Source organism: Lissotriton vulgaris, chromosome 2_1 (assembly GCF_964263255.1).
Source record: "Lissotriton vulgaris chromosome 2_1, aLisVul1.2, whole genome shotgun sequence".
Classification (NCBI taxonomy): Eukaryota; Metazoa; Chordata; class Amphibia; order Caudata; family Salamandridae; genus Lissotriton; species Lissotriton vulgaris.
In genome coordinates this window covers 1,731,437,576-1,731,455,041 of record NC_141687.1, presented here as the reverse complement: position 1 = coordinate 1,731,455,041, position 17,466 = coordinate 1,731,437,576, and the positions used below count along the sequence as shown (strand labels likewise).

The following is a 17,466-nucleotide window of genomic DNA, read 5'->3' as shown; positions in this document are numbered from 1 at the left end:
TCCATAAAAACTTGAGTGAATCAATGGAGGCTGGTGCCATTTGAAAGTGGTGGGGCATAAATGTTCCGTGAGAGAGCACCGTGGCGTGCAAGCGCAGCGAGCGAGCCCAAACAATTAAAGGAGTGTTCGGAGGGGGTTCTCCCCACGAGAACATTTTGAAAAAAGAGTGGGTCAATGGTGCATTTTCAAGCAAATTTGAGAAGCAAGAAGGTTAATAAAGCATTGTATAAGTGCAGTAATTACATTAATAAAGGTATGTCATATAAAAACAACATGGTAGCTGCTTATTCAGTATAATCACAGAGCTTCATAACAGACTTCAAGAAACAATGCTGAGAAGCTGATAGATTTTTTAAATTTAAACTGCAAACAACTAAATAAACAACTAAACAGGTCACAAACTAGCAGCATTCAAGAAGAAATGCTATGATTAACGTATAGTTCACTTTCTGTACACAACATCTAGAGAAGTAGTCACTCTGCACTTCAAAAGTGTTAATGTTTATATAGCGGGAACTACAAGTACTCAGAAGGCTCATGTTCCATGCACCAGCATCTCAAGTCCCACCACTGTGTGATGCCGATAGTGCTTCAGATTGCCAAGTTCTGGTGTTGGTGCCTGCCAGAAGAATCTGTCTGCCCAACAAAGACACCACTAGGACTGCACCAGAGCCCCTCCTTGCTGCAGAGGATGTTTAGCTCTGGTCAGAAGAGACCTTGGTAATGGCGAAAAAGTTACTGGGCTTGGTAGCTGCACCGTGCAGCCACACAGCAGCTGCTGTTAAGAGCTGTGTGTGGGTACCTAGTAATGTGTCCCACGTGGCCCAAAGAGTTGCTTCCCTTTGCCTGCACGTATCTTGAGGCATTCATTTTATCATCGCCATACAGGGTGTGACTTCGACGAAGGCCCCCTGAAGGAAATCCCTTCAACTACCATATTGCGTGCGATTGGCACGTGGGTGCCTCAGAGCCCTTCAGTTATGTTTAATTACCATATTGCTGGTAGTAGGTGCACTGGCATTTCTGTGTCCAACTTTGCCATTCCTAATAACCGCATAAAGCTTAATGAGAGGGCAGGAGAGCTGTGATCTCTGTTTTGTATGGTAACTTTCAGTGCTTTATATGTTTCAGTGGAGTATGGTGATTTCTGTGTGTTCCTTCCATAACCAAACTTTTGCAGTTTATGCCCTGGGGTCCTAATAGTTGTTGTTTTAATCCTTATATTGTTAGGATAACATGTATTCTTTCAGGATTGTATAACATGCAGAGTATTGTTGATTCATGTGTTCATTCATAACCTGCGCATTTCTTGCCCTGATATTAGAACGTGAGAACTGACTCAGAACTGGCATAGTATGCATAGTTTTCATGATTCTGTTAATTTGGTCTATGTGTTATATATAATATAGAATATATTTTATATAATCCTGTGTGGAGTCCTTTTTATGGTGGATTTATTGTGTTATGAGAGTGGGTGTGTTGCGCAAACCCTTTACACCTTGCCTCTGGGGATAAACCTGACTGCTCTGCGCCAAGCTACCAGTGGGTGAGCACAGGTTATCTTGGTTGTGTAGCTTCCACTGATTGGAGAGGTGGGTTCTGTCTGACTTAGACGCATACCTTAGCCACCCAGAAACACAATTGTCTTACATTGGTAGCAGCAGTGATATAGGACTTGCATTTGAGTGATACCACAGTAACCTATTATTGCAGTACAACTCTGCACTTAGACCATTATGTGTTTCTCCTGTTCTCTCATTGATCATGTTTTTGTTTACTTCTGCCTCGTCTTCTTATACCTGGGAATGTTGTTGTTGAACTTGTGCTTTTGTACCTTTCCAGAATGGGTCCTACCTTGGATCTCGACTCCATAGGCTCTTACTAAAGGAGAGAGTTCAAGAACTTCTCCAAGGAGAGAGGGTTGCCTGTGAAAAAGAGGTCTACAGAGCGGAACCTGCAGGAAGCCCGATGTGTTTATGAGGAAGCATAGTGTTTAAAAGCAGCAGAGAATCAGGGGGGGATGACTCTGGGGAGGAGTCTGAGGAGGAGACCCCAATGTCAGTGAGGTCTCTGAGTGGGAAGGTTCCCAATCAGCACACTATGAAGGAAGTAGCCCTGAAGGAGGAGGGAGAACATGACCGAGCAGGGATGTCCATAAGCCTGGGTGGTGAAAAAACTATGCTCCACCGCTCGTGCACTTCAATGTCAAGTTGGTGACCGCCAGCAAGGAAAATACACCTCCTGGTGAGATTTTTCCTAACCCGCGCTTGCCAATGTCTAGTTGGAGAAAGCACAAGCAAGGGAAATCAGCCTACCGGCGAGATTTCTCAACGCAGCCGGTCGGGTTTCTCATTGTGAGTTGTTGAGTATGCTCGCAACTGCTCGTGTTCAGAAACCTTCAATTCGCATTGAGTATGCTGCTGCGCGGAAGGAAAATCTACCTGAGCAGCAGAAAGAAAGCAGCGCTCTTTTCTGCTGTGCATGGTGCCGTTCCTATGATTTTCCAGCATGGGACAATTACCTGGTACTGAAAATCACAGCAACCCTATGACCTTAATGCACTCCGCTGCATGCGGAATTCCATGTAGCGCAGCAGAGGTTTTATGTCACTTTGCGGCAGAACTCAGCGAACTCCGCCCAGGCTTAAATGCTAGTAGAGCAAAGGGAATCCTTTCCTGGGTCTAGTGCCGAGGGTAGTGTCACCTCCCATTCCCTATCTCCTAAGGAATTCAAGGATAGACAGGCTGGGAGAGGCCTGACGTTACGGCTGGCCCATCTGGCTGTGTAGGAGAGAAGGCTCTGGAGAGAATGGTGGACGCTGAATGGGTCTTCACCAGAGAGAAACTAGCTCTTGAGGAGAGGTTGGCCCATAAGCATAGTTTTACAGTTCTAGACTCACCAGCATTGCACGTGGTGGTCCAGTGGTGGTGGTCCAGTGGTGGAGGTCCAGCAGGTGGAGGTCCAGTGGTAGCAGCAATATTGAGTACAGTGTTAAAAATACCACCTCTTAAAAAAAGTGAGGAACCCTTTGGAACTCAAAGGACTAGGGTTTAGTATGAATTCTAAAATAAGCGTCCTCTGGGAATGATTAGATTCCAGCTTCACAATATTTCTTCACAGACACCCTTTCATTCACCCCACAACTATTACACATGCAAGTAAAAATAAAAATTGAAAAAAATAAGTTTATCTCACAGTACGATGCCCATAATTAGCTACATTGATACCGAGACATAACTCAAGTAAGAAACACACAACGCTCGTTTTTACAGACCGATGGTTATACAGTACCAAGATCTAGTTTTTAGTCATCTTGACATCTGTTGTGAATAGAGTTGCAGTCACTAGCTATACTCAGAGATTATAATCCCTCTGTCTGATACTGGAAAGGCAATATTGTAAGATAATGGACATCAAGTCCTCTCTAGAGTTCAGGCCATTCTGGACAGTGTTTAGTTTACAAATATACCACAGTTCTCTCAGTTTTCTTTTCTTTTCTGCTCTCAATCTACCCGAAATGCTGATGAAGTTTGATACATTATGGTGATTGTGTGTAGCATTTTGGTATTGGTTATGGTACCTAATGACAAAATCTAATGTCTTTGTTATCTCTCATGGTGTGTTTTTAATGAATTTTTTGTAAAGTTATCAATTTTATTGTGTGATGTGTTCTTGATGGAGAAGAAACGTTCCACTTTTCTCTATATATGATATGTTTTTAATCTTGTACGCATTTTCAATAAAGTCAGCATATCAATGCATCAGTTGTAGGTTTCTGTGCCAATACATGAACTGTTGGTGTTAACAGTGTTCCCTTTTACTTAAATGTGTAAAGGTTGTGGACTGAATGAAAGGGTGCCTGTCAACATTGTGAAGCTAGAATCTAAGCACTCCCAGAGGACCCCTATTTTAGAAATACAAAAAAACACCCACATCCCCACAGGCTTGGTACGTAGCTTCAAGGTGGGGGAGTACATAGATGAGTGGTTTCAGGAGTCTGAGAAAGCACTGGTAGTGTGCAGGATCCCTGAGGCAGACTGGAAAATTGGCCTGGAGTATTATGTTCCTCAGGATGGGAGGGTTGCCCTACTGGCCCCAGAAGGGGGTGACAGATAGAGGCACACCCCCATGAAAGAGACTCTGATACGAAGGTATGACCTCTCCCCTGAACAGTATAAGTTGAGGTTCAGGGGCAGCCGAAAGCTGTCTCACTAGTCTTGGGAGGAATTTGTGGAGGGTTTTTTGGAAAGCATTGAATGGATGGGTGAAGGGTAGAACAGTAAACACTTTTGAAGGTCCGTACAATGTGATTGTCAGAAAACGCATGTTCTGTTGTTGTTTTCCAGTGCTACGTCAACACCTGTTAAAATGTAAGTTCTCTGAACCCAGGGACCTTGCAAAGAAGGCAGACCTCTGGAGTATGGCCAGAGGGACTGGTTAGGCTTTTGAGAGTGAACCTAAAGGGAGTGGCTCAGGTGCCTCCCAACCGAGGACACTGGATGTTCATAGTAGTCCAGACAGTTCCCAAAGTAGTGGGTGGCTACATGGTCCCAGGCTCCTTCTATGCATAGAGTGAGATGTGGCGGTGGTTGAAGTCCTAGGGTGCCCTATTCACAGTACCAGCTCCTGGGGAGTACCCAAGGGGGTCCCAGGAAGGAAGCCTAGTCTGTACCAGGAGACCATCCACTGAGAAGGACCCCATAGTGTCAAGAGAATGCAGACAGGTGTCTGGCAGTACCACTGTGGAGAGGAGGGCACAGCAGCCCAGATGGATGAGTTTGAGGGAGCGAGAGGCCTCTCTACTAACTTCTGTTCTCCCGAAGGGCACAGACCCAGGGTTGGAGAACCGGGTTCAGGGTACCACTTTTGACCTGGAGGATGGGGTAGGTGATACCACAGTCCCTACATTTTTGCCCTGTGGTCGTACCACTCCTCCTAGGAATGAGGGGCCGGAGAGGGAGAAATGACACACTTCTGACCCCTATTTAACCCAAGGGTACAGACCCTGGGCTGGAAGACCAGTTGCAGGGTAGAACCCCTGAACTGGTGGGTTATCTTTGGTGTGTAATGTATTTGCCCTGACTAGCGTGGTGGGTTCTGCCTGGGTTAGGTGCACAACCAAGCCAACCAGAACCCCCATTTCATTTATAACACTAGCAAATGAATGTTTCTAAATCAGAACTTAGAACAGAATTTACACATACTCAATTCTGGATACTTCTAACCTGAATTCTGAGTGCCTGATTCACAAATGTTACTTACACTTTTGAGTAAGTTTACACTTTGGAGTAAATGTAGTACTTTCAGTATTAAAAAACTCCAAGAGTTAACTTATTACAAAAGTGTAAGTTACATCTCTCCAACACCAGAGTTTAGCAATTGGCTTACTCTTGTGTAGGTGGGTGACATCCCATCCTAAACTCCTGCCTGACTCTCCCTAAACCCTGTTACTCCTCCCTCATCTCACCCCCTTTAGGAATAAGTGTGTTCCTTTTCTTGCCCATTCCCCTGTGTCCCTCCCATATTTGCTACCAAATCCTATTCTTACCTGTGCGGAAACTCTGTATTCTGGCCAAAGAACTCCACACACACATGTGGATAGGTTAAACTTACATTTTGTAGTATGTTTTGTAGTAAAAATGCTCTACAAAGTACAGTTTGTGAATCAGGTCCGTGATCTATTTTTAGATAGATGTTTCGATGCATGAAATTCATTATTTCAATAGCTCAATGGTGAATGATAACAGAAAATAAATAATAAAACCTCATTTTGCACTCGTACTCATAGAGTTTAACCATAGACTAAAGTATAATAATTACCTCACAGCATTCATCAGCAAGAAAAAAATAACAGGAAGACATGACAACAGACCCAAGCCTTTGCTGAAGGGCTTGGTCTTACAAACCTGTTGATGGCTCTTTGGGTCATGTCTCTTCTGAACGTGGAAGAGTGTTTGCATCTTGGATGAATGTGTGTGTTTGGCAGAGGTGGTTTCAGGGCTTTTGGTGGGCTGGGCCCGCTGGGTTTCAGAGCCGATAGTTAATAAAAATGAACTTTGAAACAAGTTCTTATCAGGCCCTGTGTTCATGTTGGTGCCTACAATGTCCTTAAATCATTGATACATTTCTTCAACAATAATTGTAAAAGATGTTAAAGTAATCCATGTCTGTGATTTAGCTTCTAAATATATATCACACGTTTAAAACTCTATGGAATGCAAGATTAAGTGAGCTGTTCCCAGGATTTTGAGTGTTTCTGTATTTTTAGCGTAGCATAATTTTCTTGTTTAGGGCCATATATATCAATATTGGAATTTGTGATTCCATAATAGTGAATTTTACTGATTCGCTATTATGAAATCAAAAATGCAATGTATGTCGTTTTGCCAATAATAATTGTAATTCCTAGATATTTCGTATTTGCGAGTCGCAAAATGCGAGTCACAAATAAGGAATGGCTTCCCATTGATTCCTATGGGCCTAGAGCATCATAGGAATGAATGGGGATTGAATGCACAATTTGCGAGTAGGTACTCGCAAATTGTGCATGCAATTTCAAGGGTGCAAGGGTGCCAAATGGACATCCTGTTGCCCCCCCCCACCCCAAAATATGCATGTGTGCACATGTGGCCCACAAACATGCCCTAAGGGTATATTTGTACTCCACTTGGCACCTAGAGAATGCAAAAACGTGCTTTTTTCTTGGAATTCGCAAATTACCACAATCTTGGAGTTGGTGGTAATTTACCATTTCTTAAAGCCAGGTTGCGATTTTTTTTGCTTCCTGCATCGCATTTAAGGAATTGCAAACTGTGATTCCTTAAATACATTAACAAAATAGGTAAAGGCAAAATTTGCGATTCCCTATTTTGCGAATGCCTTTTGGGATGATACATCCCAAAAGGCTTTATCCCGTTCGCAAACGGGGTGATTCTGCAAATCTGTGCATTTGCGAACGAGATACATCTGGCCCATAGTTGCCTATTTTGAACTGACCCACTATGGTTAAGAGATCTGGAGCTCAGTCTTAAAGCAATGTGATTTTCTCACAGGGCTTGTAAGTGCATCGGAAAGTTCAGAATACAAGGTTCTCCAATCCTTGGCCTCTCTGCAGAGTGCACAGAGCACTAATCAGGTATTCCAGTTGCAATTGTGATTCTGTAAATATGTGTGTTAAGAAGGAAAACCGTTGTGAACATATTGACACAGTGAAAGTAAAAGAAGCAGTGAAAGTAAAAGAAGCTGCAGTGGAGAAGTGAGGGCCTTGTGTATTTGGGTATGTGGTGAGGGAAGGAAATGTGAGGAAGTGCATTTAAGAGATAGTGAAAAGAAGGTGCTAAAGAGGAAAGAGGTTAGGTGTAAGATACACAGATGGACAAGATGTGGTTAGAAAAAGGGTGTGCAGATCTAACATAGAGTGAACATAGCAGGAGTGACTGTGACACTCTGAAGACAACTACCCCTTGCAAAGACCTCAGTAACGTTTATTTCACAGTCTCACAGTATCAGAAGTGAACTACTATCAATATTATTTACAATAAAATCACTGTTGTTACTCATTTATCTTGATCCCTTCGGTGCTGTGGACATGCTGGAGCTGTGCATGGCACTGGCGCTCAGGTGCTGCGAATAGCTCCAGCATGTACGAGTACCCAACAATGGGGAGTGGCGGCAAGAAAGCCCTCCCACTCCCAGTCTGACCCCTCCCCTGGCACGATTATGATGTCAGAGCGGAATGAAGACATCACAATAAACAGTCGAGCTCAAAGGCATTTCCTTCAGGTAAGTCCTAGGCTGGAAGAGGGACTGAGGTGGAAGAGGTACACCCAGGGGAAAAGGAAAGGGCTACCTCAAATAGTCAAAAAAGGGCTTCGCATAACAGGTGGAAAGGCATAACAGTCAAGGGGTTAAACAACTGTTAACCATTGACAACGCTAATAGTTCTGGCTAGTTTTAAGTGTATGTCACTTACCTGATGCAATAACCAAAAGCCCAGAGAGGCACCAAACTGCTAGTCTGGTGGTACGCTATGTGAATCACAGAAACTGTTTTTGTGTTTAAGCCACTGCCTAAATTACATAGTTTACGCCAATTATAGCTCCACAGGTCCCCTTTTTTATCCCACTTAAAGTATGTGGTAGACTGATAGTATCTTTTTTTTGTGGTTGCAAGAAGACATTTCAATTTTATTTGAGCTAAGTAAATAAAGCTGTGACACGGTACCTTGGCACTCATCTCGGTAGCAGCATCCATCTGCAGCATTAGGATCATACACTCTCTGGATTAAAGAGCAATTGAGTTTCTCGGGAAGAGGACAGTTCATGTTTATGATCGGAACAAGCGTGTTATTTTTTGAGCACTCAAACATCTCACATGTAGGTATCGGTTTGGGCGTCTGCAATGAAAAGAATTCAAATCCATCTTAAATATTTACATGGAGTCGTGTGTTATAAGCCCACTCAACTTTATTGCGAAATGAGCCCTGCAAGTATATTTAGGTTTTCATGTCCATCACATACAGAGTATTATATAAAGCTGTGGCTACTTCTAGTTTTTGGTCACGGTTTTGAAACATTTAATAAAAAATATTTTCTAAAGATTGTTGTTCTGGTTATTTAAAATGTTCTCTTCCACTTCAAAAGGCTTAAAACTGTACAGCTGCATTTTGTTGCTAAAACCAGTACGTGCTGTGCTTAAAGAAAGTCTACAGTCTAATTCAAAATGTTGACCTTTTGATACCATACAGCGTGAAAATAAAAGGAATTCACATCTTGTTTCAGTTATCAATTCATTCCATTCCACAACATCCAAGTAAAACATGTTCTATAAAGTTTTAGGAAAGGAAAATAAAATCTGCAATAGCTGGCCTGGGTGCTTGCTTACCACCTTGCAATAATAGCAAACCAAGTGGCATATTTACAAAAGACTGGCGCAGGTCAGAGTTGCAAATCTTTTTGAGGCGCTGACCTACACCAATTTGAAAGGGCAGGAATGCATCGTATACACAAGATATTGTGAATCCCTGTCCTTTCAGCTGTGCCAAAATGTGGTGCCTAGCACCAGTGCAGGCACCTCAATACCATGGCGCAGGGGTGTCTGCATTGTTAGCATGATTTTTTTTGTGCAGGAAGGGGCTCCTTCCTGCCCAAAAACAACCCATTAAGCCGTTTTCCTCGTACTATTTGTGCCTGAGAATGCAGCACACATGGAAAAAAGAAAAAACGAGGAGAAATGACAACACTTCTCAACGCTACTCCTGCTTTGAGGAGGCGTAAGGTTTTGATGCTGCCTCAGGTTTACATGAATTTTGTAAACCTGGAGCAGAGTCATAATCCATGGGTGTTGCATGAGAACACCCACGGCTAAGCCCATTTAACACCTCCTTGATACAGAGTAAGGCAGCCTAGTGCTTCGCACTGCCTTGCCTTACTTCATATCCATGAAAGCCATGCAAAAGCCACGCAGGGCGGCTTTGAGTTACCTCATAGATATGTTTGAGAGTCCTGCGCCACTGCCCCGTCAAAAGAAGTGATGCTCCAGTGGCACAGGCCCTTTGTATAACACACAATATACACCCGACCATCTCTTAAGCTTCTAGAATGAGAGGTTCATGACACATCTGTGATTTTTCCACAGCTGTGTGCTTCATAAAATTGTCAACATTTATATAGAATTGTCCTATGCCAAAGTAAGATGGAGTATGAATCTTCACAAGCACTGTAATTTTAGAATATTGATTTCAGCAGGAACCTATGTAATTTCACCAAAGTCATAGGAGGAACAGAAGCGACATCACATACTCTTTAACAACTCCTAGTCAAAAGATGGACGGTAAAAGTAAGATCAGTGAGCTGAGAATCAGCAGATACAACACCAATGATAATGCATGTTTTCCAACTCTGAAAACATTGTCAGCATGCTGACAACATCATGTTAATCAGTTCGTGAGACTAAGGTATTAGGGACTGGACATGGAGATTGTCAGATGCCCTTCTGATTTGCCTTAAGTGACTCCATGCAGAATCTATGGTGCCACACTGTGTAGAAAAAATGGTGACAGGTGGACCCTTGGGACGATATTAAGTGAGAGTAAAACCTAATTAGCCAATCCTGTAGTTGTTGGTTATAGATGTAAATAGTGGTGACAATAACGTCTAGATGACAAACTCCAGCAAAGAAAGATGATCCACCATACTACTTGAAAAAAAGAAGCCTTGAGAACAGCAAGCAGAACATGAAAGATCAAATGAATGTTAATTCACAAAGGGAAAATCCAATTTGTGCAGGACATATCAGGAGCAAAAGTAATTAGCTAGTGGGCATTGAGCATGAAAAAAGATCAAGGAACAAGATGCATTGCAATGGATCACATGTCTCTAAGTGTTGCCTTTTATATGCTTGATGTGCAAGAATGACTGAATGTTCTTAAGTAAACATGAATATAAGTGATGACAAAAGTGTAATGTGCAAAGAAAAATGCCTATTGTGTTTGACAATTGTTCATTTAGTGAAGATGTCTCATACATTACAAATTCCATTGGTCTGTAAGAATTTCAGATGGTTATTTCAACTCAATCGGAAAATGTCTGCATTCACTACAAGTCATCTTCATGTCCCAGTGCTCTTTCAAACACTAAGGGGCCTATTCCGATGTCGGACGGACCTAAGTCTGTCTGACATCGGGCAGGAGCTGGAGCAGGAGCTGTAACCGACCGACCTGCTGTCATCGGTTACAGCCCTGGTATTACGATGCGATCGAACAGGGTTTGGTTGCATTCGTATACCTTACAATGCAAGCATGCTTTCCGACCGGAAAGCATGCTTGCATTGCTGAAAGCAGGGGTGAAGTTCATCCCTGTACCCTGTGGCCGGCACCCAAGGTGCCTGCCACTGGGTGCAGGGATCAATGGAGGAGCACCATGGGTGCCCCAAGGCCGCCATCCGGCGGCCTCACACACATGGGTGCCCTGCTGGGGGCCCCCAGAGACAGCTTCCGACTGCCTTTTTGTGCCAGACAGACCGGCACGAAAAGGCAGTGAAAAGCTGCCATCATACTCCCTTGGTCGCACAGAGGCGACTGGGGGAGTACTGGAGGAGTTTCTGGACTGCAGACAGGCTCTTCGAGCCTGTCATCTGTAATCCGGAAATCCAAGTCGGATTCCTTCCCAACCGAGCCCATCGGAATGACTCGGTCGGGTAGGAATCCGGCCGGGACTGACCGATTCAGTCGGAAGGGCTCCGGACCAAGTTCCTAACCGAAATCGGAATAGGGCCCAAAACAATTACATTCAGACTCCAACAAAATATGAGAAAATAAAATACATGATGGTTCTTTCCATCAGCATCTTCTTTCTGGAATAGCTTCCACTGCTCTATCAGAGGCACCTTATTCCCCAATTTCTTTTTTAATGTATTTATGTCATGTAAGATAGTGACCTACACAAGCAACTGTTTTAATATATTAAAAGCTTTTACAGCTACATTGCCCCATCTTTTTTCAAAATCTACTTCTTTATGATCTGAGTAGTTTGGTGGGCAATCTCTACATAGTCTTCATTAAATTCACAAATAAAGTTTGTAAATCTAAAGAAACATTGTGTTTCTGTACAACTTATCAGAGATGGCAAAACAAAAATATCATACACCCTAATGAGATCCACAGATGAGGTTAATCTAAACTCACATAATTCGATGTCTTCCTGTTCAAGCTTACATGCCTGTGGCTTACAATGGAAATGATGTTTCTGGAGCCTGAACAATTCCATGCCCACTTGTTCTTGATGTTCCAAAAGGATCATTTTAAGTCCCAAAATGTTGTCCAAGAAAAGTAAGGCAAACCAATTTAAGATAACAGAGAAAATTGAAAGCAGAAAAACTGTAGGAAGGCGGCACAACTCAAATGGTGTGAAGTGATATTTTGATGCCCGAAGAGGGTGTGGAAAATCATCTTCCACTCACCACCTATTTTCATACTTAGCAAAGGATGTCTATCCTTGATTGAAATGTTGTTCAATTATCCATTATAAAAACAGGGTCTTTATACCTGGTCATTTTTAGGTATAAAAGAAAACACATGCCCAATTACGTGATGAAGATGGAACAATCAGTCGATTTTCTAAAGTGTTCCTGTAAGTAGCCTTTAAAACTTCTTACTATTTCTCTGTTAGAGAATTAGGGCCAGATGTAGGTAATCTCGATTTACCTACTCTTAAATACCGAATCATACCGATTCGGTATTTAGAAGTAGGTAAATGGGATGTAGGTAATTTCACTTTTGAAATTACCGAATCGGAATGATTCAGAAATTACCGAATCGGTATTTACCGATTCGGTAATTACCGATTCGGTAATTACCGAATTTGCAAGGGGGACAGGGTGTCACTTTGACACCCTATAGCACCCCTCAATTGTGCATGGGTACACATGTTGCTGACATACATGCCCTTAGGGCATGTATGTCTGCAACATGGCACGTTTTTTAAAGCAAAAAAAATCCTTTTTGAAGGGTTTTTATTATTTACCACCAACTTCTAGTTGGTGGTAAATAACAAATTCTTAAACCCTTGTAGCACTGATTACAGTGCTACCTACATGTTGAATTACAGAATCGGTAATTTTACCAATTCGGTATTTTACCGAATCGGAAAATTACAAATTCGGTTAAATTACCGATTCTGTAATTTAACATGCCCCTACATCTCATAACGGCCTTTACCGACCGGTATTTGGGTTTTGTAATGTAGGGGGCCTTTGATTTACAGAATCAGTAAATTTACAGTGTCGGTAAATTTACAGAATCGGTAAAATACCGAATCGGTAAATTTACCGATTCTGTAAATCAATATGTAGATGGCACTGCAAACAGTGCCACAGGCCCCTAAGAGTTTGTTATTTACCAAGCAATACTATTGCATGGTAAATAACGAATTCCTGTGTACAGGCACATCTGTGCATGTACACCTGTGACACTTAGGGCATGTCTGTGTGCCACATGGCTCACAAGCCAGAAACAGGGGTGCAACAGGGTGTCAAAGTGACACCCTGTCCCCCTTGGCAATTCGGTTTTTTACCGATTCGGTAATTATCGAATTGGTATTTGCCATTGATTCCTATTTGCTTCAAGGCCCATAGGAATCAATGGCAAATACCGAATCCTACCGATTCGGTATTTGTTACCGAATAATTACCTACATCAGATTTACTGATTCATGAATACCGAATCGGTAAAATTTGGTATTTATGAATCGGTAAATCTGATTTACCTACATCTAGCCCATAGTGTGAGTTGACCAAGTGATTTAGCGATTATTCCTGTTCAAACAGAAGATAATACAAATGACGGCTTATTTAAAGATAACACATCAGAATTTGTGGCTAATAAATACAGTTTTGGACTCCTGCCCTTACCTACAATTCCATCTTCCTTTATTTTCTGGACATTATTTCAATATCAACATAGCCTGTGATGTTCACTCTGACCCTTGCTTGGCATGAGGGTCAGGCAATCAGGTGTTTTTGTAAGGCACATGTGCTACTGCACATGTGCCAGCAGTTCAGGTTTAGCTTGGCAAACCTACTTTTGAGCCATAGATTCTGTTGCTTGCTAGGCTGGTTGGCCATTCTTCAGTGTGACTTAGGGCACTCTCAATCATTGAATGCAGCCTGGGCGATTTAGATATCAACCCTGTGCTGCCCGAGGTTGTGTAATAATCAGCAAGGTGAAACCATTCCAGTTTTACACAACAAACTTGTGCAAACAAAAACGACCCAATTCCACTGGTTCCTTCAAATAAAGATCTACTGTGGCAAGGTCAACATCACAAAACATGAGTCGAAACTACTGGGGTGGAGGCATCAAAAAGAACTGTGGATTGATTGTCATCCCCTTCCAAAATTAGGGGAAACCTTAAGCTAGATTGGTGAGGCTTCATGCTTTATCGAGATTGATGTGTGAACTGCCTATCACCAAGTAAACCTCTACGCCTGAGTCTAGACATCTCTCGTCTTTATGTATGTCATTCCGCAGCTGCAGTATTTCAATAGATTCTGCAGCTGCAGTATTTCAACAATTCGGCAACAAATTGTATACAGTGTCCAATGTGTTGTGTGCTTTCAGAATGGAATCCTAATCTATGGTAAAGACATTAAATTCCACAATGATACTTTAGTATAGATACTAAGCAGGTTGAGGGATGCTTTCTTAACAACACCAATTTGGGATGAAATGTGTCACCTATTTGGGTCACAATATCCCCGAAGACACAGTGAAACATGAAATTGACCTAGTTGAAGCGGAAAAAGGCCCGGACCTCCTGCAATGAAGAGAAGCCCAAGTCCTACTTAGGACTTGCTGTGTTCTACTCTAAAATTCTAGAAAAACGTTCTGGGATTGTGTATCGCTTGAGAACATTTCTCAGGAAATATGCCCATTACGTGTGGTACCAAGGATGGCAAAAAGCTTTTACCACTATCAAAGCAGAAGTTTCTAAATCTCCCTATTTAGTGGTTCTGATGTGGACCACAAAACTATTATACCTACTGACACTAGTTCCAAAGGTGTGAGGGCTACCTTGGCACAAGCCATTACCAATAAAGAAACAGTAATTGCCTTTAACTCAAAAACCCTTAAAGATGCTGAGAAGAACTATTAGAAAGTGGAAAGAGAGGTTATAGCGTGTTTGTGTGCAGTCAGGCATTTTTGTGGGGATTACCATTTGTAATCTGTATTGACTACAAATCTTTAATCCATGCATCCACAATAAAGGTTTCTGCTTGTACCATGCAAAGGATTGTTGGGCGACTTTTGGTCTAAAAAGTTACAATTTCAACATCGGGTTCTTAGCAGAGTTGCGAAATTTTTTGAATAATGTCTTTTTAGGTTACCCCTTGAGAAGGATTGGGAAAATGAGAATCCTATCATATGCCCTGTGAAGCGACTAGGCGCTTAAGGAAAAGTTTTGTTAAGATTGGCTGACTACTATTATATATGAATGGTTGCCAACATTGCCAATCACATCACCACTTCGGCAATAATATAATCGTTTCAAGAGTTATTCCTAGAGAAATGAGTTCCAGAAATATTGGTGTCAGACAATGGAGTACAGTTCACCGCTGATCTCCTGACAAATTTCTTAACCCTTTCGATGCTGATGACGAGCTCAGCTCGTCATGATGCACAGTTGAGCTGTGCTGATGACGAGCTGAGCTCGTCATGAATACAGCCTAAGTGCAATTTCCAGCACAGGGGGGGAAAACGCCTAGCAGCCAAGGTGTTAAAGGACTTGACTATATGTCACCAATAGGCCACACTCTATCGCTGAAAAGCTAATAAGACGGTAGAGAGAATGAGCCAATTAACAACACAATGCCCGTAGCTTTATGTTATTAATCATACTGCTGGCAAAATAGCCTTACAAAATATAATGTGGATGTACCAAAACACTCCCCACCCAATACCTAATGTTTCACCCTTTGTCTCATTATTAGAGAGACATACTAGAACCAAATGGGAAATAGCCTTTACAGTGAGGTTTTTGCCACATTGTGCCCTTACCACGCATTTTGCTACCACATATTTTTTTACGCATTTAAAGTAAGTTTGGGGTTGTTGATGTATCCTCTGGTGCTCCGTGTGATACTGATCGTGTTATACCAGACTCCGACGCTCACAGAACTCATTCTAGCATGGCAGAGAGTTTTGGGCACTTTGCAGAACTCTGTGTCGTTTAACTTCGCAAACTCTGCCCAGGTCCATCAACCTCTCATAAGTAGAAACGTTAGGGCTTCCCAGTACTACCCCAGGGTATACACTTATTCATAAAACAATTAGTTCCTGAAGGAGTAATTTATATGTACATTTAATTCAGTTGGTATATAAATGCAATTCATAATTAATTAAACAAGTAGGAACAAACATATGTTCACGGTTCATTAATTTATAGCGTCTTGGTGTCAGAACTGTTCATGAAGCTACCATTTGTGGAGGTTGTTGCTGGTTGGATTCTTCATGACTGTAAATACAAATTATTTGAAGAATTATAGTTGTGCATGCCTTTACATTTTTCATCAAATATGTGTTGGATGTACATGTAAAGTACTATTTCTTCTTTGGTGAGTTCTTCGGTTCCTCAGGGCCCCCGTTTGGCTTTGTTTTCAACAGTCAGTCCTGAAAATAGTCTTCTGGGCTCTTTAGCCAATGAAATCTGAAGTGTCAATATCATACCCTTACTTACTTTGATCACCTGAATTCAATCATTTTTTAAACAAAATTTCCAACCTGAATGGACTATGGTCAGAAAGTATTTGCTATGTCAAGCGGATATGTTGAGCCTCAATAATCACTAATAAACAAACTACAAATTGGTTTTTGTGATTATTGTGGTATTGTTTCGCTTTTCATATTAGTACATCCTGGACCCTGATTGACCATGTACTGTATATATTAATTATAAATGAGGATACTCATTTTTAGATTTAAATATAAAATCAACGAATTTGTCATAATCTAATTCTGTGGTGTGTCTCATTATATGTTGGTTTACATTTGTTTAATTTTTTGTAAGTTGAATTAATATATTAACTGAATTCAAAGAACATATATATATATATATATATATATATATATATATATCACTCTCTCAGAAACACATTGTTTTATCATTAAGTTTCTAAAAGTGTAATTTTCATTATAATAATTTAAAATCCAACCTTTAACATTAAAGAGGATTTTTGGAAATTACTAGAATGAGTGGAGAAGTATATCTCTAGCTGTTCCAAAACTGAATTTCTCCTTTACTAAATGAAAATTGAATACTTTTACTTTTCTAGTAACATTGTTTGGAAAGATTGAATTTAGATAAAAACAGTTTTTAGATATAGTTCACCAATTTAATATACAATTAGTTTTTAAACATAATTTTGAACATGAAGTTACTGAAGACATCTTTGCTTCCATCTCAGCTTTCTACTATAAGCTAGCTCTTATACTCTCTAAGAGATCAATTTGCTCATCGTGTTGGAAGTTTGCCAGTAAAAGGGCTTGCAACATACCTAGGAAATGTTGTTTGCATCAAGGATAACATATTAAACATAGATACTTCAGGCACTGGACGTTCATCTTATGTATTCAGAAATATGCCTCATAGTGACACATGTCTGCATTATGCATTCTTTTCACTCAACTCTATGCAGAACATAATAAAGTGGCTAACAAGCAATGCTGATATGATACAAAACACCAAAATGAATGAATACACAAATGTGTTGGCGTATTTGCAGTATGTGTAGATTATATCAATTGTTGGGGTATTGTTATTCTAGGATATAATTGATTCACAGTGCAACTTGTTGTGTATGCTCAGTTGGTGCATTTTAGGGTGTATGGGGCAGGTTGTAGGGTTGGTGGTCATGTAGAGTGAAAGTAAATATTTTTCATAGTTTGTGTGCTTCTCATGAAATCCACAGTTT

General features: G+C 41.3%; 1 protein-coding gene across 1 annotated transcript in view; it reads right to left on the bottom strand.

Moving 5' to 3' along the window:
- The window catches only part of LOC147733204 (intestinal mucin-like protein), a 203,123-nt gene that overhangs the window by 136,225 nt on the left and 49,432 nt on the right, over positions 1-17,466 (bottom strand). Inside the window, exon 4 of the mRNA XM_086956021.1 lies at positions 8,224-8,395. Within this exon, the coding sequence (XP_086812147.1) occupies positions 8,224-8,395 (172 nt within the window). The remainder of the gene's footprint in view (positions 1-8,223; positions 8,396-17,466) is intronic.